We start from the raw sequence: 26,049 nt of genomic DNA on the forward strand, positions 1-26,049 counted from the left end.
CCAAGTTACCCTCGTTAAACACACCTGCGTGAAAAGATTTTGGTCATTTTCACGTTCTGCAGGAGCTAAAACTTTTCACGCAGGTGCGCTTAACGAGGGAATCGCACGGACACTCCATTAGGTACACTGCCATTTTCAAGTGTACCTAATAACAGGCCACTTTATTAGGGAAATATCATGGTCATAGGTCAAAGAAGCTCTAGTCCTCGGGGCCGTGTTCCAATAGGTTCTCCAAGTTACCCTCGTTCAACACACCTGCGTGAAAAGATTTTGGTCATTTTCACGTTCTGCAGGAGCTAAAACTTTTCACGCAGGTGCACTTAACGAGGGAATTTTGGAAAACATGTTGGAATGCGGCCCCGAGGACTAGAGCTTGACACCTGTGACCTTTGACCATGATATTTCCCTAATAAAGTAGCCTGTTATTACGTACACTTGAAAATGGCGGTGTACCTAATGGAGTGTCCAAGTGACGTCACAGATCAAACAGCCAATCAGAAAGTGGGGGTGAGGGCGGGTGTGGCACTTTTCACTTTCATTTAAGCTTCGACCATGATTTTTTCCCTAATGAAGTGGCCTGTTATTAGGAACACCTGAAAATGGCGGTGTACCTAATAGTGTGTCTGAGTGACGTCACAGATCAAACAGCCAATCAGAAAGTGGGGGTGAGGGCGGGTGTGGCACTTTTGGTGTGCTTTGACCATGATTTTTGATTATTTGATTTATCCAAAAAAAAAAAAAAAAGGATCAGTCTGTGTGTGTGTGGGGGGTGACGATTTGTTGAACGATTCGTTTGAACAAATCTTTTGAGTGAACTGATTCTAAAGATTCAGTTCACTTAAAAGAACTGGAATGCACATCACTACTCCGGATGAAACTTTTTGTCCAAAACTGAGATGTAGCGGCCTACAAAGGCCAGACGGCAGCCGCCCCACAAAGTGCCTTGACGCAAGTTTAAGTCCGTCTGGCACAGCATGTGGTCGTCCAGCTTCATGAAGAGAAGGATTTAAGAAAGTCATGGAAGGACACAAAAGAACTCATGCTTTGTACTTGAGTTGCACATTTTTTTTACGTCCGAAGACGAGGTCACCGCACAAATGAAGGATTCCAATCAATAATCCAGTACTTTCCCCACAATCACTTTGTTGCAGGCGGCACAGAGGCCCTTGGTTGAGGTGTGGACTCCGATCTTTTCCAAGTCCTCCAAGGAGATCACCAATTCTGTTTGTCTTTGCTCCTCTGCATTAAACGATTGCGAAAGGCTCATTTCTTGGGCTTTGTCGCCTCCAAGTGTTTTGTTCCGAGAAGGCATTCAATTTCAGAAACGTTTCACGAACGTTTAGTGCATTGGCAATTCTTATTTTGGCTTATTTGTTGTGCTTTGTCGCCCTCAAGTGTTACGTTCCAGGGAGGCATCTAATTTCAGAAACTTTTCACGAATGTTTAATGCATTACGAATTCTTATTTCGGAACGTCAAAGGCTCATGTTTTGCTTTGTCGCCCTCTGACGTTAGGTTCCGGGAACGCACTGATTTCAGAAATGTTTCACTACTGTTTAATGCTTTCTTATTTCCTTCAGAGCAACAATCAAGAAGTATTTACATTACTCCATCAGCATGCATTTCAATAACCAGTTAAAGCTATCGATGCCAACCAAAAGAAAATACACAGATTTGTATGAGAAACTTGACTTTAATGTTCCAATAAACCATTGAAATGTAAAATAAGGTAAATCATTTACTGGTGGAACCTGCAGTTAACCAAATTGGCACCGCTGATTTTTGCGAAGTTTCCGCCAAAACAAATACCTAGAATAAATCTTGCCTGCTTACAACCATGTGTTTTCGTTGAACAGTTTCAAAATAAAGAAATAAGTTACAAGGTTCTACTGTACCGTATCTAGCATTAAGCCTAGCAGTGACCACTTAAGGGAAGGCTCAAGGGGAGATAAGCACGCGTAAATATAGCAGTTGGGTGTAATCCACTTTTTCATGATCCAGTGTACTCATGCTACAACAGTGGAGGAAGAAAGTGAACATCATTTGTGTAGTTTGTTCCCCAGAATGGATTTATTCAATTTGGGACCATACAAACCTAGTGAATGACAGGAGGTACCATACTTGTTGCGGAATGACACTGGTAAAGAGGGTGGTGCGGAACGTTTAAAATCAAGATGCACAACTTACAGCCATTACCCACAGCTAAGTGGAGAGGACACTATAGTTTTGTTCCCATAAATAAGGCAGAATGCTGAGTCCATAAGAAATGGAAAGTTATTACATTTAGCCAAATTGGACAGTGAGGTGACAACATGACATTTTTTTAGATGACCTTCTTCAGCTCATCGTACAAAACCAGCACGAAGGCGCCGCCCATGCCTCGCAGCACGTTGGACCACGCACCCTTGAAGAAGGCCTTGCCGCCCTCGTCGCGAGCGATCTTACGCCAGCAGTCGATAGTGCCGCTGTACATGATGTCAGCTGAGTGGGTAGAAGGAAGTACACGTTAAAGTCGGGCCAGAGATCTACTCCAGATCCACTGAATGTTAATTAACTCACCTCCTTTGCGTCCAGACTGCATCATCATGCGTCTACGGACAGTGTCAAAGGGGTAGGAGGTCAGGCCGGCGACGGCTGTCACACTCTGGGCAATCATCCAGCTCACCAAGATGTGAGTGTTCTTGGGGTCAGGCAACATCCCTGTGAACAACAAATCATGTGTAAGTCACAGAGCCTTTGGTTTAACAGGAAAATGAAAAATGACTCCAAAAAAGGCCACGCCTACCCTTAGCGGTGTCATAGATGCCAAAGTAGGCGGCCCTGTAGATGATGATACCCTGCACGGACACGTTGAAGCCCTGATACAAGCCACGAATACCGTCGGACTTGGAGATCTTGACCAGGCAGTCGCCCAGACCATTGAACTCTCTCGCAGCGCCAGCCTTTCCGACATCAGCGGCCAGACGGGTACGGGCGAAGTCGAGGGGGTACACGAAGCACAGGGAGGTGGCTCCGGCAGCGCCACCTGATGCCAGATTGCCGGCAAAATACCTCCAGAATTGGGCGCGCTTGTCCACGCCATCCAGGAAGATCTTCTTGTACTTGTCCTTGAAGGCGAAGTTGAGGGCCTGGGTGGGGAAATACCTGATGACATTGGCAAGGTTACCTCTCCAGAAGGAAAGGAAGCCCTGCTCCTTGGGGATACGGACGACGCAGTCCATAATTCCCTTATACTGCATATCTGCTGTGATCTGCTTGCTGGCATGTTGCACCTGGAATGAGGATAGACAGAAAGCGAAAGACATCAGTTATGTAACAGTAAAGCCAATTAAACGAGAAGCACTTGAAATGACAAGGTTATGACCTTGATACCTATTAAATCTCAACTTTTAACATCTTTCAAATAATTACTATCAGCCCAAAGTCCAACTAAGCCGGCAAGGACTTGAAATTAGAGTACTATAAGGCTAAAACGGTACAAGTCTAAATTGAAAAAAAAGCGAACAAATGACTGTTGGTGGTTTGTGATTAATAATAATAATAAAAAAAAGGAAATAAAATAATGCAAAACTTGTCCCGGTCGAAAGAGTATTAAACAGAGAACTAACAGCCATTTCGAAAGCAGTCTTCCGCATGAGCATACAGACTAAAAACGTTCAAAATGTCATACCAACACACAGAGGAACTAAACGTGGTGAATTTACATTTCGTTGTATTCGTTGTGACATTAGTACATTGTGTCCCGAATAGACTGTTTGTCCTTTGTTAGCAACGCCGGCTAAGGTTAACGTGGAGGGAAGCTAGCATTAGCCGCCGGCTCGTGTAGGTCATTCCCAATCTCGTGATGACCTTACATCCTTTAACCACAAATCACGCCATTCAGACATTTAAAACACATCACATCAGCAGTAGAGTGGTCTACTGGAGACAAACTCTGAGTTGTCAACCGTATAGTGGAAAGAAACGCTCTCTGCCGCATTGAGCAAGTTGGCGCAAGCTAAGAAGCTAACGAGCTAGAAAAACAGCATTTTTTCCGGAAGCCGTTTTACCTGAAGGAGAAGCTTCACTCTTTCAATAGGTGCGACGGCTGTTTTGGAGATGGCGGCGGAGATGCCACCGGCCAAGAAGTCCTTGGCAAACGAGATAGCTGTCTCACTCATGGTGCGATGTTCTTGATGTGCCTTTCAGATAACCAGTATGTTGCGGATTTCCCCGTTGCCCTTTACGGCTGTGGCCTGTACCGACGAAATGGCCGATTGGAAAGCCGCGTTGCGGATTTATTCGGGCGATAACTCGCGATACGACGCGAGAAGTGCGTGTGACGTCACACCCACGATAGGCCCTACGTAGGTCATCCTACGCTAGACATCCAAGTCATACGTACATTAGACGTCTCGTGAGCGCCATGGCTCAGAGCGTTCGCCATACTTAATGTGGCAGTTCTGTTAACGCAACACAATTTCTTGGGGAATTTCACAATGACCAAGTGCTGGAACAAAAGACAACAGTTTGGATAATAATATAGTTTCTCCCTTTTGTTGGCTATTAAATGAGAAGCTGTGAGTAGATAAAAAAGATTATTTTTCCAGCAGCCTGAGGATGCGAGGATCATATATGTTATTGGTCAGGCAATTTAAGTTAAATGAAATCATAATAATTTTACAATCACAGCATACATGACATCACTGACGTTTGCTACAAGTTTGAATGTAAATAAACAATAGCAATTTTCTATTTGCTGAACAGTTTACACTTACACTTTACACTTACTGTATTGTTTGCGGCTGCCAATGTTTTTTTTACACTTGATAAATAATCCGGAACTTTGATGATAAATAATCCAGAACGTAAAGCTCATTCATTAGCTAATTAGCTAATAAATGATCTTAATGTAAATAAATTTTGCTCATTTTATTTTTATATCTGGTGCTTTAGATTGGTTTAACAACCATTTTTGGCAGTCACAACATATTTTTTTTTAAATTCATTATTCATTCATGGTGGTAAACTCAAAGCCAGCCATTTCTCTCCTTCAAATTAAATGTTTCCACATTCAACATGGGAGCTATGTGGACATATAATTTAGTGCTCAAGGTAGAATCTATGTTTGCAACTATGTTGCTGCTGTTTATGTATGGACCAGATACTGTCCTTCCCTACTGCACAATATATTGTTAATTTATTAACACAGACGTGTATGTTGCTTGCGTTTTTTTTTTTCTTCCAATTTAATAGTCGTTTGCTACTGATTTTATTTGATATTTGTTTTAGAGCCTATGAGCCTACACAGTTCAAGGAACTAGTTATCAGTAAAGTTGTACTGTATGGGTCATTATGTGATTGCACGTGACTCTTGGCAGCATTAGGTTACTGAATGTCAGAGTGGTGTCACCTTCAGTGTTCTTGAGAACCACGGTACTGTCATGTCCGCACACACTGCAGGAGCACAGTCAGGGATATTTCGTGTTCATGCATGTGTTGTTGTTTTTTTATCTTAACAGAAATTGAACCAATGTATCAGAATCACAACTATTCACCACAACAGAACAGTAGCCTGGAGATAATTGGAATCAAGTTAGGTTGGGTGTCATGCTTATCTGTCATGCTTATCTCAGCCGAGGCAGGCCAGAACACAGTTTGATCATATTTGGGTGTGTCCTTGTGAAAGGCTCATCACCTTGACTAGCTAACCTTTTTTGTATGTAATTTTAATTATATATAAAAAAAGAGACATTTATGCAGCGTTTCAGTGTATTCATTATTGATGTAATAACAATAATAATAGTAATAATAGAAAATGGATGGATGGATAATAATGATAATGAATTGGATTTATACAGAGCTCTTTTATTATGCCACAGAACGTGACAATGTTGAATGTTGTTACATCTGGCAATTCTGAACATATATTATTTTTCTATCTAACACTGCATTTTGTTTATAAATGTAAAATGACAGAATATATGTATGAACGTGTGACGTTATCTTAATCTTATAATCTTGTAATCTTTTTCTATCTGACGCTGTGTATTTTATATCAGTGTAAAATGACAGAATATATGTATGAACGTATAAGGTTAACAAAATGAGCAAGTGATTCATGTGCTGTACAATTCTATTCTCAATTTGACCTGCTGCTGTCGTGCCTGAGGTGTCAATTTCTATGGACCAAATATGGTTCCTCAGCCAACTATAGGCGACTGTTCTAATTTTAGCTAGAAATCTACTGGCTACAAAATTCTAGCCACAATTTAGTATTTTATTACCACAAACATGACACGGCATTTCTTCAGGTGTCTTGTCTTTCAGGATCCTATCATTCTCCAGGCTGTTAGGATCCTGAACTCTCTTCCCCCTTATGCATAGCGTCCTGTACTTATTTATTGTGTAATTTGTTTATTTATTATTTATTCATTTATTGTGCCTTCTTGTTTTATTTTTCTTGTATTGTTTACTTGTATGTACATTGTGAACTATGTCTTGTCACCGTGGGATAGTGGGAACGTAATTTCGATCTCTTTGTGTCTTGGCATGTGAAGAAATTGACAATAAAGCAGACTTTGACTTTGACTTTGAATTGTGAAGACAAAGCACACACTTTAAGTTGAATAGCAATTATATCGAAAACATGCTCAGACGTCTTTCCTTTCCGCCTTTTTGCATGGCCTGAAATCCAGAAAGTTATTTTGGCTAATTATTATCTCAAAGGGTCGGAGGCCACACACTATGATGGGTCCTCCAGACTTAGGTGTAATGCACAACTTTGACCACACGAGAGCAGCGTTGCAATATTATAGAATCACACTCGTCAAAGGTAGACAAGACCTTGTGAGCGTCTCAAATGCAGTGTAAATATTTGGGGGGATTTTGTGCGAACAAAAAGTGGACGCAAGATGTCATAATGGCGTAGCATTCATTTAGGTAGTATTTGGCGTTCAAATGTCTCTCCATCCTTATAAAAGTAATCAGTGAAGTTTCACTGTATAGAAGCACACTAGTTTTTCAATGAGAGATAGGCTAATACTGAGAAATACTTCAGATATGACTGAAATTTGCAGATATATAGAGGCTTTTGTTTTCCTTTGACCATACAGGATACATTTTTAAACAGCATTTCTGCTGTAATGGGTGCAATCTATTGCTGCGTTCAACCTTTAACTAACTCATCTGATTATATTCCAACTGGCTGCACAATCATTGTCTTCTTAGTTGAGCAAAATGAAATATAAATAAGTCAATATTTGCAGCAGTGCAATTCTCTTCGCGTGTCATTCCGTGATGACAGAAAACACACCAATTCACAGTCTGGCTGCAGCAGTGGAAAAAGTGAAGATTTCACAGTCCCAATCCTGCTGCAAGCTGATAGGAAAGCACCCCGTCTGCAGGGTGCACACTGGTCTCGCAGAGAGGCAGGCAGAACAAGGAACAGGTTTCATTAACGTTTAACCATTAACATCACCCACTAGAGTTGTGAAATACAGAGACCATGACAAATCTGTATTTCTAACAACTATTTACTTGAGATTGGCCAGATTTGTTTTTTGTGTGTGCAGAAAGCTGGTGACAGTTTTTGGTACAATTTCAAAATGCTGATGTTTGTATGTGTGTTCGTGTTATGTCCTTAAATCGTGCGTTGAAATGAAATTCCAATTAACCATGACTAAAGCTTATTACGCTCGTAATTTGCACATTGGAACGAACAAAAGGTCAAAATTAAATTATTTTTAATTCGTATGTTCTCCTTTTAACCTTTAAAAAAATTAACTGGAAATTAATTAGTAAACGTTTTATTTTATTTCGCACCCCTTTGCAAGCCTATTTCCATTCATGCATTTCTAGTTGGAAAAAGTTAAGCCTTACAATATATATGACATAAGGCTAGATAAACACGGTATGTTTTTCAGGTCTACTCTCCCCTTTGCTGTCATTGAGCACCCACTTCTGTCCATCATGTCATGTCCGCGCGCACAGCTGTTGCCCCGGAGGAAACATTTGCAGCAGCTCTTGGGATTATTCCTCCTTTTCCAGGGGCCAATCACGTGACCCCTACAACAACAAGAGACGCGAGCTTCGCGAAGCCCCACTTCACCGAAAGGACAACTGTGGAGCCACACATATGAGCGCTTGTGAGTGGAGCAGAGGGACCTCTCTCGGACATTTCAATCAATTAAAGTGTGGACATAAGGGACGGAGATGGAGCAGCAAAGACCGCGAGAATTTGCGCGCCGCCAATAGTAGCGCGCACGGTCGCTACTCGCTTGGTTGCGTCCGCGGTGTTGCTGCTGTTGGCCAACTTTTGTGCATCTCTTACCTGGCCGCCCGATCGTGGAGAGTGCGCGTGCAAAGCGCATCCTCATCGTCATCTTCCTCATAGGACGGGAGCCTTGCATGTGGAAGCTCAGTGAGCATCAGCAGCCAGTTGACGGTCCCATTCTTAAAAAGTGTCCGATGTCCGCGCACAGTATGATGTTCATCGGACTCCTGCTTCAGGTCTTCTCCCACGGTAAGCACTTTCAGCTTTTGGACACCTTTGACACATTTGAGAGATTCACATCTCTGGTAAATATTTGCCTTGCACTATGTGCGATGTTACTGTATTTAAATTGATTATTCGATGGATACAGATCCATCTAATTGCAACTAAGTTAAGTCATGAATCGATACGTCAATTTAAAACAGAGACAAGCTTGCAGTCATTGTTTAAAGCCATTAATAAAGTTTAAGATGGTGAAAGTGAGACAAATCTATCTATCTATCTATCTATCTATCTATCTATCTATCTATCTATCTATCTATCTATCTATCTATCTATCTATCTATCTATCTATCTATCTATCTATCTATCTATCTATCTATCTATCTATCTATGAATGAATTTTATATTGGTTTACAAAGGCACATTATGCAATCAATATCTGTTTTGGATCTGGCAACATGTTAAAAAAATCATTTGAAGTGCATTAGAAAATTTGGCGACCGCGAAGTTAATATTAAAATTGCAATACTGTGCATTGTAAGTGCTTTTATGACAAGAGAGTAATTAAGAACTGCTGCTATCTGCATTCTTGTAAATGCATCATGTAAATGCGGTTGCTGAAAAAATGCTTTTAAGGGGGTTGGGTGGGGGAGGGGGGGTTAAAAGGGAAGCATTTGTCAAGAGTAAAATTGACTGTCTCACACATACAAACACAATTGGTCAAGAAAAATAAAGCCTATTTAATCATATCTAGCCTAGCTATTTATCTGTATTACAGCAACCACGTGTGCTACCATAGCAGCCCAGGTTGGAGTGGAGCCTTTTCGCCTGACAAAATGATCCCATTAAGCCCATTTGCAATTAATTTCCAAGGCAGCGTAGTGTACATGTGGATGACATCATGTTGCCACTCTTTCTTCTTTCTTTGGACATGTTCCAAAAGGGAATGATGATTGGGGTGGGGGGGGCGAAGTGGGAGGGGGCAGCATGTATTGATTGGACTGTGCCACATCATGGAGACATCTCACTTATCTGGTATTCCCCTTTAAGAGGAGGCTTTTCTTCCCATTAGCTCATGTGTAAATCAGTGACATGGTACATAACATGTGCATTAGATGGCAATTGCGGAGAGCATTTCATATGATGTCAGAAATTGCAGTTAATGGCAGTAAAATAAGAGACTGCTTTATGACACGTCATCAGTGGGGCACTTGGCTTGATTAAATTGGAAAAATACACCGAGATGAAATGTAATTAAAAAAACTGAGTGCAATTTTTTGGGGCAGTTGAAGTAAATTTGGATGATCCACTCCTGTGGCACCGTTGCTGAATGATCAAATCGATAAAATTGTGGCGGCTGAAAAGCAGGCCTCCAGTGGAGCATAAATGCTTGTTGATCTGCAAAATCCATTCAAAAAAAATGATGTTATTTTGCTTTATGGGTCTTCGTTGCTCAAGGCGAGCAGACTCATTAACTTGATGAGGTTGTGTATGTGTGTATGTGTGTTGTCCTCAGGCTGTGCATCCACATACAATCTGATGGTCCACATATACATCTCATAACGCGACTTTATTGACCAGGTACAACTTGATGGACATGAGTTTTTTTTTTTATCACTTTTTGGATAATGTTGCGTGAAGCGGCTAATATAATTAGCCAGAAAGCATGTTTTATAAGATATGCAACATTTTCTAGAACGTGTGTTACCGAGGTGAGCCAACAGGAAATTGGATTGATATTATGTTTGAAATTGAGAATTTTCCACTAATAGTCTTATGGTTAATGTAATTTAATCTTGTTTTAATAAATACATTTGTTGGAGGGCAAAATGCCACATAGAGGCTCTTTTGCTTAGTATTTAACTGTGATCTCTTTCGACGTAAATCCAAATCGTCAGCGACAGACTTTCACACCTACCTTAAAAAGAAATCACCTGATTTAAAATTTCCTCTATAGGTATTAGAGAAAAACAGTGGAAGAGAAGGAGCTGTGAAATCCCATTTCATGCAGTGTTATTTTTAGATTTGAATACATTTGGCCATGTACAACTCTGTCACCTTAACAATGGCAGCGTGGCGCTTTAGAGGAAGCCTTTCCCAAAATGTCTGTCACCACTGACAAGCCACAGAGCCACGGGCGAAAGCTCGCCAAAGTTGTCATTAAAGTGTCTATTCAAGATCGGAGGAGGAGGAGGTGGATTGCACCTGTCTGTACACAGCAGATGCAGCCTTTGCTTTCTACCCTATGGAAACGCCGTTCCAATTTCAGCATTGTGGTGAGGCTGGTCAGCAAGGAAATGCACTCAAAAGAGCTCTCCCGCTGTGTAATGCGAGCATTTCTTTTAGCCAGATTGAAAAGATGTTTTTTTTGAAAGGATGCAAGTGTCAGGCAAATCAATTGGAAGCTAGTCATTGTTAAATGACATTAAAGCTAACGATGACCCCTGCACTGCAAAGCCCTTGTGGATTATTCACATGACCTGAAGCGTGAGATGGACTGTGGCTATTTTGGTTCTTCGTTTTAGTGGATGTTGATTGCGGTCTAACAATTTCCCAGAGCTCATTTCAATCTGTGCAGTCATATATACTGCTCAAGTCGTATTATTTTTTTGAGGATTTAACAGGAGATTTTTTTTATCTTTCTGACAAGGCCGCCCACTGTTGTCGCTGTATTCTTCTTGTCTCTTTCCAAAGTGCGTGCCCGCAACTCGGTTGTGTTTTGGCCGACTGCGCACAAAGATTGAACTGGCAACACGCCCACTGGACATCACCAAGATGAGGGAAAATAAAAGAATGGCTCATCATTTCAGTCGTCTGATGTCGTAAAAAGATCATTTGGATTATAATGCTTCTAGCGAGAAAACTAAATTGCCAAAGGCAACTTTATGGATCACGAGGGCTATTTAATTGAAACGTTAAGTACACGCATACGAACAAATTTGAGAATTTTACTTTACTTACAACTATAGTTACCAAAGAAGATAACAGTTAGCCTTCTCTAGGTTCACTTTATTTCTATTCCCACAGTTTCCTACAATAGTCAATTCTACAGATTGAACAACTCACAGTGGTTCCGCTTCATCTGACACAGCAAAAAGACTTTTGTGGCTCAAAGTATCACACATTGATTCAAAATCTCCATCACCGCCAAGAAACCATATGGCACGTCACAGTTTGTCATTGTGAAGGAGCCTGAAATATTGACAAAGCCGCAAGAGAAAACACACACGAGTGCCTGATGTGACACCTGAGGCAGGCCAGAGAAATGATGATGTGGCGCCGCATTCCGGGGTTCATCAAAACAAGACGTTGGTCCATGTAGTGCTCTTATGAGGCAATTGTTGATTCTGAGTGGTCTGCCGTCGCTGCTTTCGAAGCGGCTCTACTCTCCTTCACTCTATTCATCGCATCTCTGCTGGAGCTGTCTCGGTTGGCTATGTGCATGAAAACTGATTAGAACAGGTGCAACTACGTTGTACCTCGCAAAGACCCGCTCGCTCAGAAATACAATTTTCTTTGCTTGCAAAAATGAAGGACTAAATAGCAAGTAATTTCTCCATCAGAGATACTGACGGCGAGGAAAAAAAAGATGTCTGCAGACTGCGGAGCCCTCTCAATTCTGTTGTTGTGCCACGGGCATCATCATCTTATATGGATGATGAAACTAAAATATATGATTGGAACATCAGTTGGTAAATATGTGCTGCTAGTGAGAAACCAAAAAAATCTGAATTCTCATCAGAAAATGGATAGAAGGATGGATAGTATGATGTACACATGCATTGTGATAAAGGCGAACTTCTAGTGACGTTAACACAAGTTAAAACAAATCTTCAAAATATTAATTTCAGTGTTTTGGCTCCACCTTAGTTTTTATGTCTTCAGCAATAATTAGAAGCCATGGTCGACAACGGTGGACCAAAGCTCTGTTGCAGCTTAGTTTAGCACTTCCCTTCCCTCCAGCGGAGACGCATTAATCATTAAAATTTTATACCCACATATACGCCAATGGAGGGGATTCAAAATAGACCTGGGATGATGACAAGCAAAAAAAAATATTTTGTCTCAACAACTGGAACGTTTTATAGGTCCATTTAAACCGGGATTTTACAAGATTATTATCTGTATGAGAACCTTTTAAAGATGAAAAAATCTTGCAAAATTTACTAGAGCAGTATTGTGTTGATGTACCTTTATAATAGGCTGTGAAGGGATAAGGGAAGGGTAGTTCAAAGCGCTGATATTCATATTTTATATTTGGTAGAGGAAAAGCCTTGCACCTAAAGAAAATAGAAACTGGAATGTGGAGACATTAGGACACTCATGCAAATTAACATGAAGATGAGACTAAGTGGCCTCGCTGGCAGGATTTATGGGGTCATGCTGTCTCACTGGTTGGGGGTGTGGAGATAGGGTGGGCGGCAGCAATGGTGGCCCACCGCATGGGGTCAGTGGCTGAAAGACAAAAGTGGACACGATAGCTGACGGATGGCGATCACAAGATTGGACCCCCCCGTAGATGAGATTGCTTGTTCTTGGCAGGCGGGTCAATTCCAGTATCTATGACTTTGACCTAATTGTCTCCAAAATCAATTTGGCCACAATGTCCTTCTCTCAGGTGTTATGTTAGAGGGCAGTCAGGCAATCCACAGCATTAAGAACCTCATTACATCCTTCTCTGTACACTGGGCTCACGCTGGGTCTTTGTTCTGTCAAGGCTGACGGCTCAAAACATCAGAGAAAGCCTACAGAGGCAGCCCGGGTGATAGACGTTTTTTTTTTCTTCAATAAGGCCAATTCTAATACATTTTCAATTATATAGTGCTTGCAATACCCAAATTAAATTAAATATTCAGAATAGGAATCTTTCTCCTCAGTTTTATAACTTTGAACTTTGTCTCAAAATTCTTGTCGTGAGACACAGTAAGTACAGAATACATGAATGTATGCATATAAAAGTATACCATGACTCAGGTAAAAGTCGGTTTTCAAATATTTACTGATTAAAAATGATTGTATACTCAGCGGGCCTTTCTCAGCACAGCACAACACAATATCAACGGCTTGCTGTGCTTCACTAAGTGCAGTGCGAAAAGACCTTTATAGTGAGAAAGGTAAGTCCCGACTTACTAAATACGTTTGCTTGCCTTAGAAAAGGCCAAACAGGTTTGCTCGTAATAATATGACTTTGTTCTCTTATGATGACTTTCAGTTCACATAATTTCAGCGTTGTCATTCGGTACAACCACTCAATCTAACAAGATCCAATTATCCAAGTGTAATACTCTCGACTGATTGACAACCTCACTATCGTAATTAACATTAAATTGCGTTTGTACTTTGCAGTGCTTTAGGACTGCACTGAATCATAATGAGTGCTGTTTGGTATTATTCTGAAAATGTAGACTCACTTGAAAATGACAGAGAGAAAATAAGATGAGCCTTTATGATAAAAACACAATTTTAGATTCAGCTTGTGTGAGGATGCCCAAGGCAGTCGCCACAGTCTTCGTGGCAAAGCATATGTTTAATTTTAAAAGATGTTGGAGGACAATGAGCTGATTGGTGGAGAAAGTGGGAAGAAAGAGCTGCATCAGCAAGGACCAAGAGCAGCCTTAATTATGGCTGATTAACCAACTGTGTCCTTCTTAAGGAAACAACTCTGTCCAGGGGCGAGTTCAGCGCACACAAGCCGGAATACACAATTAATTCATTCATTAATTCACCCGTGACTCTTAACACAAAGTGAAAAGCCTTCACACACGTTCCAAAAAGTGATGGTGCCATGTTTTAATCCTTAATACCTTGGGGAATAAATACATTTTAATTGTTGGCATGACATGGGAGTCAGTAATACGGTGATTGCAGAGAACTTGGACGTCTACTAGACCTATCTGCCATCTGTTCAGCCCATTTTTATTTTTTTTTTTACAGGATATGTCTTTTAATTTACTGTGTTGAACGACATCCAAAAGACACTTTTGGCAAGAAATTGGTCATAGCACATTGTACCCTGCTTTCCAGTGTGCCCTTCTTTCTTTGCAGGTCAATCACTGTTCTTACATTAACATTCCATTAACTGTACAGTAATGTGAGTACTTAGTTTTAATTTGTATGTTGGGCCATGAAGCCATGTGTCTCATTTGCTCAAACTACTGGAGCTCTGACATGTATTTATTATGGGTGGGCTTGCTTTTATTATTCACTTCATTATGTTTAGATTTTATACTTTTTATGTGATTATTGCTGTTATATTGTTTTTATTTAAATAATGCTGATTGACATAAAAGCAAATAGTGCCTCTTCCCACCCTTTCATTGACATAAGTTTAGATACACTAGAGGAGCTAGGGGGCCTCAAAACAATTTTCTTTTTTTTACAAACCCCCCAAAAAATGTTGAAAAATGCTGATGAAGATTTTTTCTACGGGGAACTGGTGGAAAAAAAATAAAACCTGGAAAAATCTTAAAATACACAAAAGTTCATTATCTGGTCTTGCACCTGTGCATCCAAGCATATTTCAGGGGAGGTTAACTAATTTTGGGAAGCGTGTGGGAGTTTGATCAACAAGCACATCTAACCACACAGCATCGTTTTAAAACAATGATCATGATGCCCCGTGAAGAATTTCTAAATTTTGACGGGTAAGACAAATACTCCTCAAAGGCACCTTGTGCAGTTGTGTCCAGTGAGTGCCTTTCATCCTTCCCCTCGCCTCCTCACTAGTGTGACTTCCATGCAGGAATTTCTTTCCGTCACACTCCCTGTCTCCCAGCAGACTTCCCACTCCTTCTCCACACTCTCCTCTCATCTCCAATTACTGGCCGGCATCGTGGATGGTCGGCCATCCATCCCACGCTTCTGAATGGCTAGAAGATGAATTGGCCACAGCCAATCACTTCCCAGCGAATGTTGGCGTGTGGCCTCCCATGAATGGTGTGAACCCTCATCATCTTTTCCGGCACACTCCGTATTAATCACTCCAGTGAGAAATCAATAGAGTGTATTATGGCGCACATATCACCATAATTCAAGACTTATATCTTTATTTAATCAATGAGCACAACTCAGTACTACTTTATATGTATCAGATACACTGTGTGTTTTTATAGATTTAACACAGATGCTCCGTACACATAATGATCTAGGGATCCAACCATTTCGATAAGATAAGCGTTGCTTTTTATGAGCCCATGATGGTTTTGCCGCCTTGGCCCGTGGAGTCACGGCAGGAGCCGTGGCAGGTTTCCTGCAGCGGCAATAAAGCCTCGCCTCTGTTTATGATATATTTCATGCGTGAGTGAGACGTGGACCTCATGTGGCGTCTGAGATTACCAAATACGCGGCAGCAGAATGCAATGGCAGCTGCGCTTTGCCCTGCCAGTCGCCAGGAGCTTAATCAAAGTGTGTGACCAATCTTAACACAATGCTGTGTATTTGAGTGTGTGCGCGTGTAATCTATATGTTAATGTAAGTGAGCCTGCACGCGCCTGCGGACAAACACCCCTAGCCACACTTCTGTTAATAATAGATCTTTCTTTGCAGTTTATTTAAAAATAAGCTCTGGTTTCATTCAATTTATATCTGGATACCGTCTAAGGCAGGGTTTTCCAAACACACCCAAACGACTAAACAGTAAAGTATTTGACTCCTCTACGCATTTCAGGAAGATTTTTTTTCAGCTGTGAAACTAATGATCAAACCTTTTTTTTTTTTGCTCCTCTTATTTATTTATTTATTTGTTGTGTTATTTATTCATTATTTATTCAGCACGCTTTTGTTATACTTGTTTACTTGTTTGTCTGTTGTGAGCCATGTCTTGTCACCGTGGGATAGAGGGGAACGAAATTTCGGTTTCTTTGTGTGTCTTTGGCATGTGGAGAAATTGACAATAAAGCTGACTTTGACTTTGACTTTGATGTAAAACAGTTCTCGAGGCGTTGGTTAGTTTTCAGTTAATTCAGTTCATTCCCATATGCATTTGGGCAAATATTTTGGAAATACTTTTGAATGTTGCTGAACTGCAAACGGAAAGATTGGGCATGCGGCATCTGAGAATTGGCTGTGTAACAACATCCTGTTTGACGCAGGCCAATGTTTCTAGCGCATGAATACGATGCTATTCGGCAAGTGACACACAAATAGGTACCTAATATGCACTCTAGGGAGTGACACGAGGAAGGCCTCTGAAGTCGAGGCGGAGGTGGAAAAGAAAAAAAAAAAGCTGGAGATTGGAGGATATTGTGTCGTACGAGATGTGCGTTTCAAACCTGATAAGAATGTGCTCAAGTGTCAAAAGACAACGCTTCGATATTAGCTGACTTGTTCTTTGGAAATGTTCCAGAAGCTCAGATGGCCCCCCGAATGTCAATCAATCCAATGAGCCCACCCACTGCAGCGTTTTATGACCATATTGTAAATGAAGAACACTTGTGGGCTTTCAATTTAATCTTCCTTGCGGTTATTATAATGAGTAGTTCTCCGGTGTGTCCACGGAGCACCATTCATTTGATCTGTTGTCTTAATCACAATCTATTTAGCCCAACGACAAACAGAGGGGCAATTAACCCGGCAGCTAAGACTCTTTCGCAAAGACAATGTATCACCGTGTCTCCATCAGGTAGCACGCCGGTGTCGGCGTCCTTAGACTGTCTGCTTGCCGAGCAGGGCTGCATCCAGGAGCAGTCCTGCAATGTTCTCTACCGCGTTTTGGAATACTGCTCGGCTGAGGAGGCGGTGTCGCCGCTCGGCCCGGACGCCCGCACCGAATGCCTGGAGGCTCAAAACTCCTTGCAGCGCTATCGCCCCCTTCAAGTGTGCAAATGTCAGCGTGGATCTCGAAGGGAGGAACACTGCCTCAGGATCTACTGGACTGTGAGGTTTGGAGGTGGGATTTAAGATTTGCCATCTGTGTGCGTGTGTTTAATGCTTACTTACACTCACTGACCATGACAGTATGCACTTCTGCATAATGTAACAAGATCCAGCATTAAAAATTCTGCCTTTACAAAGTCAAGTGAGCAAAGATTAAGTGCATACTTTCATGGATACCTTAGATGTTCATTGAGCTAAAATGTGCCACGCAGCCCTAAACATAAATGTCACAAAAAGTAAATTAACTATTATTATTTTGTTCATAAAAAACACTTTTAAGTGCAAATCTTATGTGCAAGCAACTAAAAGAAGACTCCACTTCTGTTTTTAGCATATGATGAGTATGAAGTGTCCCCTTACGAAGAACTGGAGTTCAGCCTGGTGAGAAACATTGAGATGTCACACATGGCCTCCATCATGGCAGGTACGGCTACAAACAGGAGAATGCATTCAGGATTTTTTACTTGGAGTGACAACTTTTCTTTGGCCCACCAGGTTCCTCCATGTCTGTAGATGGTCACAATCAGTGTCTCAAGGCAGCCCAAGACTGCGGCCTGTTTGAGAAATGCGGCTCACTGCGCTCCGAGTACGTAGTGGCGTGCACCAAGCGAGCGGCGGCCTCTGACAACAGTTGCAACCGTCAGAAATGTCACCGAGCCCTGCGGCGCTTCCTGGAGCGCGTCCCGGAGGAGTACAGCTTCGCCCTGCTCTTCTGCCCTTGCTCCGATACCCTGTGCGGGGAACGCCGCAGGAAAACCATCGTTCCATCTTGTTCCTACGAGGAGAACACCAAGGGGGAGGATCGAGGGGGGAAGCCCAATTGCCTCAGTCTGCAGAACTACTGCTCCAGGGACGAGTTGTGTAGGTGAGAAAGGTTGCATGTTCATTATGGAGCTAAGGAGCTGAATATTACTGTCAGTCAATCGGTGCAAAGAAGAAAGAGGAACTGAATACGTTTTCTAGAACATGCTACCCATGGGACTGCGGTGTTTTCTTTTCATTTCTAATGGGCAGCAGCAATAGTCATTTTCAAGTCGTGATGCAAAAATGCACTTATTTTATATGATAACGGCAATGTTGGATTGAGCATCTTACTCCACATCTGATGGGATACTTTATGATTATCTGCAACCAAAGCAGAATGACCACATATCAGCACCCCAAAGGCACGCAACTTTAAAATTCACAAATTGTGTTTTTGCGCGTGTGCGCCAGATCCCGCTTTGCTGATTTCCAACACAACTGTCAGCCAGCTCCTCTGTCTGCTTCTGGCTGCATGCGAGAAAGCAGAGCTATGTGCCTCAAGGCCTACGCCGGACTCATAGGTGAGTGAGTCAATGAAAACGGAGAGAAAGTTGGGAGATGGAATTGTTTTGCGGGAAAAGCAGAATGTAGCGTGAAGGATTATTACAATTCATCAGCAGGTGTCTTGCAGTGATATTTGGCTTTTATAATCAGTTTTTTTTTCCTCCCAGAAAATGTCTCTTTATTCATTTCGCAAATTGTTATTGCTTTTAGATTTGCTGGATTGTTTGTCTGCAATAATTGTCTTTCAACATTTTGGCAAAATGTCTTCATAGGAAGAAAAGTCATAAAATACCATCTACTTTATGCAGCAACAACAAAAAATACAAAGATTTGGCATTTCCAGCAATTATGTTGTTGCTGCTTTGGGATTCCTGTCAGAAATATATCCCATTTGTATTTCTACTGGCAACACATCAAAATGTCTTCCTTTCCCATTTTTCCTCCACTGTATCTTTCAAAAAATATTTTTGACCCTATTGCATGAGTGCGAATATCATCATCGCTCGTCTGCTCCAGCAGAGGCATGGAGGATTAATCATATCCTAGAAAACCTAAAACTGATGTTTGCTGTCTTTTGCAGGCACCATTATGACTCCCAACTATGTGAGCAACAGCAGTACAGAAGTGTCCCAGTGGTGCACGTGTGACGGCAGCGGCAACGAATGGCAGGGCTGTCAGCGCATCCTGCACATGTTCAAAAACAACATTTGTCTGCGTAAGTGTCATTTGGTGGACTCAACAATGTGCCTTCTGCCTGTATCATCGGCTCCAATTCAAAATAAATCAGATCGTAACAAAGGTGTTTTTATTTCTCTAACAATACAGCCTTAACAAGCTCATGACAACTTCAAAAAATGTTTTTTTTTTACTTCACTGCTAGGCTAGAGTCACTCACAGTAATGCATAGATACAGTACAATTACGAAATTTTGTTAATAAAAAACTTTTATGTTGCTAAGCTACTTTTGTCATTTTATCGTAGCTTGGCTTGTTACGTTTCTCCTACAGCACAGCTACACTGATCGCCAGCCAATCACAGACACGATCTATTATTTAGTTATTATCATTATTGAAAGTTGTTCATAAAAAATAAAAAAGCAAGGTTTCTTGAGAATAAGAAAAGAAGAAAAAGTTCAATGCCTCAGTTAAATCACGGCTTTATAACCCTCACAGCGCAGTCATCACGTATTCAAATATAGGACAGAGTAGAGAAGTCAGAAGGATTTGGTGATGATGAATAATGAAGCATGCAAAGACCCCCCCTGCTGACTCTGCCTCAGGTGCTGCTATCAGCTCCATGGGAATTTCCGTGGCACCCCCCACTGAGACCAGTCCTGTTCCAGCTCCCGAGCCCTCCCCAAGAGTCCGCGACGAGAAGGTTCACGCCGGCAACTCTCTGCCGGAATTTACCACCGTAAGTAAGCCCTCTCGCTGCCTCACTGCATGAATGTTTAACCCACACTGCAAGCTCAGTGGAAGAGTGTAACTAAAACTAAAACGCTACCGCAACAGTGATTTGGGGCCTCTCTAACCCACTCCTGCCCTTTGTGGTCACAGCTTAGCTGAAGGATGTCTGCCACGTCTCAACATTTAATATTCATGTATGCACACCCCTCCACTGTATATTCTCTTTCTTTTGCCATAATCCTCCCACTGCTGCAAAACCCGCCACAGGTGGGCTGCATTCAACATTCAATAGACCTCGTTTATTTAATAATAAAACCTTTTTGAGTCATTTTTTATTTTGATTTGACGTAGGTGAGCTGAACGTGTGCGATCTCGCGTTAGAGCATGTCCGGAGTGACTGACGATAGTTTGTTAGGGTCAGTACGGCGCAATGACGGCCATATGTGCTAAGCATATGACTCCTTGCATGCATCAATTCACTTAATTAATCATTAGTGGGGGGGGGAAGTGCACATCGTCACTTTTGGGCCTCAAGAAAGCATCTTGACATAGGTCGACAGCTGGGTGAGTGACTCTCCATGGTGACAGCTGTTTCCTGCTCACATCACAGAGCAGCAAATGTGTTTACAGTGTACACACTATCGGCTTCATCCGCTACAGCTGCAAATAGAACCTTTTAAGTGGAGTGAGTGGCTACTGAGACCACCATTTCCATTAAATTGGGGACTTAAAATATATGTATGTGTAATGTACTTGGCCCGCATCAAATCATATCTTTTGTTGAAAAATTCAAAACAATTATAAGGTTGGTTTTTTTTGTGATGTGCCAACGCAATAATTTGAAACTACAGCGTGCGTAAATGTTTTATTTGCTGCAGCCAACAATGCCTTACCTAACGTCTAACAATTGAAGTGAGATATCAACCTGTTGTTGTTCCACCTCGGCAACATCCAGAGATGGAAAAAATTGTATTTCGAGCTTGTTCACTCATCCATTCCGTTTTTATGATTGCAGTCTCAGTATTGCCGGGGGCCAATTTCGTTACATTTAATACAAATGTTCATTTGGGCTCAAGGATGAGCTGATTGTTTTCTGCTGTCAAGGTCGATGTGATGCCACAATGCGCCTTTCTGCCATTACCTGTAGATTCCTTTTACGCTAGGGAATTCACCAAAATTGGATGTTAACTGACTAATGGGAGGGTATTATTTTAGTGGTGAAAAGGGTAAACTCATCCAAATCTATATCATTGATATGTTTGGATATTGCTGTCCACTGAAATTTATTTTATTTTAGCTGAAAACAAAAGTTTTTTTTACAACTTTTCTGGAGGTAAAATTCTAACAATATATGAACCAAGGTTATTATAGTTCCAGAATATGAATCTCAACAAAGATACATTACTTTTCTAATTTGAATTATTTCCATTTCTAGATTGAGACCAGTGAGGAAGTGGTGCAAGAGGAGGCTAAGAGTGAGGAATTTAACATCATCCCGCCATATTCTGAGAAAGACTCCAACACTGAGTCAAGGGCCACAGAGAGGCAGCGAGGAGCTGCCAATTCAGTGGTGCCCGTCTTTCCACTCTTGTTGCTGTCTCTACTCATCCTGGACTGGGACTGTGGGACCATCTAAAATGTGCATCTTCTTCTCATTTTTCTGTCATTTCCAAATTCAAAACCCATGCCAACGCCCCGAGAGAAGTTGCCAGAATGAACTGCAAAAGCTTTCATTGAAAAAGAGAAAACTCCTGTTCCTTTTAAGAGTTAAAAGATATCAGTAGTGCAGCAGGATCTGTGTCTTAGCTCCAGAGCAGATAGTGCATGGCTGAACTGAGAAGTGCTGCTTGGGCAAACAGTCCATCCAGAGCCTGCTTCGCACTCAAAAGTACATCCCCTCTTTTAACAAGAAGCACATTGCCAAAGGCCACACTCAATGTACGTGCTCTCCAAGACAAAATCGCAGAAGCAGCCTGCTCTAGGGCATCCAGGGCAGCCGCATTTCTTATCCGCTCCCCCCGTCGGCTCTTCCTCTTCACACGATGCTCTCATTAAGTTCGATCACTTTATCAGTCAATCGGAACTCTGCTTAAAAACCTAAACTTGGCACTGACTTGACTGAAAACAAATCACCGGTAACTCAACCGGTACTAAAAGGTAACCTCGCTTTTGCACTGCCATTTGATTAAATGTAAATATTGCGGTGTTGTTTTTTTTCATCATATGCTGCAGCGCTGATTTGGCTTTTTTCAACATTCATATTTTTGAACACATTCATTCCAGCAGGCTGCTTTTCATTGCGGATAAATACATTTCTCCTTAGAGAATATTACAAATATTCTATCCTAGGCGTCATTTTCACCATCTTAAAAGATTGAAATTCTGCATATACACGTGCTTTAGTAAAATTATCTTTAGCAAAGGTATACGTATATTGTCACATGAAACAAAAATAGCTTATTTTTCGGACTAAAAAGTGCAGCGTTTATTAAGACGCATTGGGTTGTAAGGTGCGTCACTGCACAAGGAGTGAAGCAAACCAGTCCAACAAATGAGTCAAACTTAATATTCAACATCCATTCATAAGGCGCACCTGATTATAAAACGAGTTATTGAGTTTAAATGAAAGGATTTCGAAGTGCACCTTATCATCCGAAAAATACGGTGCTTTACACAACACTGTGGAAATGCAGCATCTTCTGTATGCGTGAGCAAGTGTGGCTTATTTTGAGAGGTGAGGTATACCTTAGGCCAGGGGTGTCAAACTCATTTTTGTCGCGGGACGCATTTTAGTCACAGTTTCCCTCAAAGGGTGATTATGACTGTCAACGCTTTATATTATTTACAGTATAAGCTACACAGCAAACTGATGAATAACTAGCTTTGAAATCAGAGACTAGTCGAAACTGTTCAAATTGTTTAAAAAGATGAATGGTAATAGAAATTGCTAGCAATATTTCAATTTTTAAAAAGTGAAGGCAATTTATAATTTTAGTAATGACACAAAGTCGATGCAAAATTTGTCTTCGCGGGCTACAAAAAATGAAGTGGCGGGCCGTATCTGCCCCCCTGGGCCTTGAGTTTGACACCTATGCCTTAGGCTGATCACCGGCGAATCGCAGGGCACATAAGGATAAAAAAAACCAATCACATTACCATGCCACATTCCACACTGTTTTAGTTCTAAGGGTCCACTATATCGTTAGTCTTTGCTTTCATACCATTGACAGTTGACTTTTGCGTCTTTACAACATCATGTACCTTTTATTGCGCTAGAAAACTTACCCCGGAGTCCGATAATTAGCCCTACGGGGTACATCAGAGTAGATGAAGGGTCATAAATGGACTCTTATTCCTCGGTGAGCTTGTGTTGAAAACAACAATGCATTAAGCGCTGCCCGTAAGCGGAGGAAAAAGAAATGGAGGTGACAAAAGCAAGGAGAGTCTAGTCAAGTCGGAACCATGCGCAAGAGATATTGCGTCTGTCCAACCTTTGGCGACTCTCGCAGCGAGCACCTCCAGTCACTTAAAATTATTCCGAGCAGGATGAGTAATGAGAGGGGGCAACGGCAATGAGATAAACGTCCAAGGCAGAAATGAGGAGGGGAAGAAAACGATTTAAAGCAATTATGGGACAATTCAAGAACAGTCAACATGGAAGGGGAATGTGGAGGACGGCTTAGGGGAAGGCGGGCAATTTACAGCTGTCATAGCCTCTCACCTTTTTTCATCCTGAGGAGATGTGTTTTTAGTGGCACTTTGCTGTCATGTCAGGCAGATGTTTGAGATGAAGATATGGAGATGGGCACGGACACCGGAGGCCGAAAAAGGCTGCTGGCTGCTCCGCTCATTGAGCAGCACATTGAGCCATTCTCTCTGCCTGGAATAACTTTTGCTGATCTTAATGATTTTTTTCCTATGGCTCATTTTCTTGGGAAATTACTCTGTTGCAGGGTTGTAGGTAAAGACAAGCATATGGGATTTTTTTTTTTTTTTAAATCATTATTTTGAGCAAAGTTAACGATGAGTTTTCACAAATAAGAGCTATAATTGGCTTTGGAAGGAAGGCATGCGCACACTATTACCAAGCATTAAGTGTTATTATTACCATCCTAATGACGGGTTTTGCAGAGCACTTAAAACAGGCTGGACCTTTTCCAAAGATGTATCATAAAAATAGGTACATAAAAAAAAAAGAGTTTGCTTGTTGTAAACGTCAGCGGAGCAGCACTGCTATACATTCTCATTTAATGTAAATATGATTGTATGTAATCACTTGAGGAGGCAGCATGGTCCAACACTTATTTCCCTTGTTTCCTCTGGGAGAGTTAATGATGGGTTACAGAAGCCATTCTTCAGTTTGACCATCGAGGGTAAAAGCTAACAGGCAAAAAATATATACAATATATTGTATGTGGAATAGTGGCATTGCAAATTAGATTAAAATACATAACCTGCCCAGACATTCTAAGAATTAAAAGATATGCTTAAAAAAAACACTTATTGTTTAAGTGTTGTAGCAATTCTGCTGCTAATTTGCCGTTCCGTGGCGCTGGCCTTAATGACTGAACATGCGTGTTTATGTCCTCACATTTCACCGTGTGTATTTGTAAACTATGTAAAAAAAAAGAAAAATCATTTTACCCTAAAGTAGCTTGCATTTTTTTGATGTAATCATGACTTTAATCGCATAGTCATAGCCACAAATCCTTTTAAATTGTATTGTCAAGATCCGCCTGCAAAATGATGTTCAGAAATATGTGTTCAAAAACAACATATCGATTATGCCCCCCCAAAAAATGACTATGATATGTAAAAGAAAACAAAACAAGTGTATTTTTTTGTGACATAACAGAACTGTGTGCCACTTTGTTAAAAGACGAATAAAAGCCACATTGGCAGCTTCTGTATCCAATAGAACATTATTGGATGGAAATGAAATGACCGCTGTGTATTTGCCAATGTTTTTTTTTTTTTTTTTATATTTCTTTATAATCAAACACTCATTATTAAACACAGGAAATTTATTTTCAAAATACCTTTTTAATTTGTATGTTAAAAATGTTCCTCTCACATTCTCAATTTTGGCTTTTTGTTTGCTGTAAGCTACAGTCATTCAAACTACAAAAATAAAATCCTAAATAGTTAATTATAATATATGACTGACTTTTTTTTTAACTGAGCTAATGAAATAAATTGTGTTTTACAAGATACTTTGATCACAGACATGCATCTTTATAGAGTGTACTGTCCATATAATCTATGTAACAACGTTGATCAAAAGATTTGCTTGTAATCTGCTTTCCTAGTCATGTCATATGCTCGTGTGGCCACTTGTTGCTAGGCAAAATTTGTGCCCTGCAGCCCGATGGAAAAACACACACAGATACGCACGCACACATTCTAATTTCATTGCCAGCTTGGGACCGAGAACAAAGAAAGCACAGCGAGAATCAGCAGGAACAGGAAGTCAGACACATACTAAGGGAAGCATGTCAAAAGAATATTATGTAGAGTATATTATGGGTTTCTTTAAAGTGAATGTATATTATTTAGACTGTCTGAATTCAATGTCTGTCTTATGGATCTGGTATGTGTCTACTTCTTGTTTGTATTAAGTTCCTCCAGTCATTTTGCTTCATAATTACCATAGTGACACAATCAATAAAAAAGTCTATACACCCCTGTTCAATGCCAGGTTTTTGTGATATTAAGAATTATTTGAGTTATGTGGGTTATAGGTCACATTAATGGTTAAAAAAAAGTTTTGAACGATTTATCTTGGCCTGACATATGAAAGTTCATTCTAACAGATGCACAGTTCGTATCACGATGAGCCAGCCGTGAAATGATCTTTGCCTGTTACAGTTTCCCACCTGTCCTTTTTCTTGTTGGAGTCCCTGTGCTCGCAAGCTAATGAGTATTTCTTGCAGGGGCTTCACAGGTGTCATGTTCCCCAAAACAAGGTGTAAGTAGTCAAATGAAC

At 41.0% G+C, this 26,049-nt stretch overlaps 2 protein-coding genes and 2 long non-coding RNA genes across 5 annotated transcripts in view; 2 read left to right on the forward strand and 2 right to left on the reverse strand.

The window, feature by feature from the left end:
- Positions 1 to 1,672: 1,672 nt before the first annotated feature.
- LOC148386052 (ADP/ATP translocase 2) lies at positions 1,673 to 4,263 on the reverse strand. The gene is made up of 4 exons (XM_088399033.1): positions 4,049 to 4,263; positions 2,785 to 3,271; positions 2,559 to 2,699; positions 1,673 to 2,480 (listed from the first exon to the last, which is right to left on the reverse strand). Exons 1-4 carry the CDS (start codon positions 4,157 to 4,159, stop codon positions 2,323 to 2,325), a joined length of 897 nt encoding a protein of 298 aa, XP_088255159.1. The 5' UTR covers positions 4,160 to 4,263; the 3' UTR covers positions 1,673 to 2,322.
- A 142-nt stretch (positions 4,264 to 4,405) lies between these two features.
- LOC148386053 (uncharacterized) lies at positions 4,406 to 6,569 on the forward strand. The gene is made up of 2 exons (XR_015863151.1): positions 4,406 to 4,558; positions 5,501 to 6,569. It is a non-coding gene; the product is annotated as an uncharacterized LOC148386053 (long non-coding RNA).
- A 1,342-nt stretch (positions 6,570 to 7,911) lies between these two features.
- LOC148386054 (uncharacterized) overlaps positions 7,912 to 26,049 on the reverse strand; it is a 40,310-nt gene continuing 22,172 nt past the window's right edge. The window contains exons 4-5 of one of the 2 annotated variants that reach the window (XR_015863227.1): positions 8,311 to 8,527; positions 7,912 to 8,099 (exon numbers count right to left, since the gene is read on the reverse strand). This is a non-coding gene — a long non-coding RNA (uncharacterized LOC148386054). Of the gene's footprint in view, positions 8,100 to 8,310; positions 8,528 to 12,543; positions 12,931 to 26,049 lie in introns of those variants that run through there. The other variant, XR_015863228.1, reaches the window with a different exon arrangement.
- Positions 8,039 to 25,751, forward strand: gfra3 (GDNF family receptor alpha 3). Its single transcript, XM_088399375.1, has 8 exons — positions 8,039 to 8,502; positions 17,096 to 17,362; positions 17,681 to 17,773; positions 17,845 to 18,214; positions 18,565 to 18,674; positions 19,238 to 19,372; positions 19,937 to 20,070; positions 21,499 to 25,751. The coding sequence occupies exons 1-8, from the start codon at positions 8,388 to 8,390 to the stop codon at positions 21,697 to 21,699; spliced, it is 1,425 nt and encodes a 474-aa protein (XP_088255501.1). The 5' UTR covers positions 8,039 to 8,387; the 3' UTR covers positions 21,700 to 25,751.

The sequence above is a fragment of the Syngnathus floridae genome, chromosome 15 (assembly GCF_059516105.1).
Source record: "Syngnathus floridae isolate MCC-2025c chromosome 15, RoL_Sflo_1.0, whole genome shotgun sequence".
NCBI classification, from domain to species: Eukaryota; Metazoa; Chordata; class Actinopteri; order Syngnathiformes; family Syngnathidae; genus Syngnathus; species Syngnathus floridae.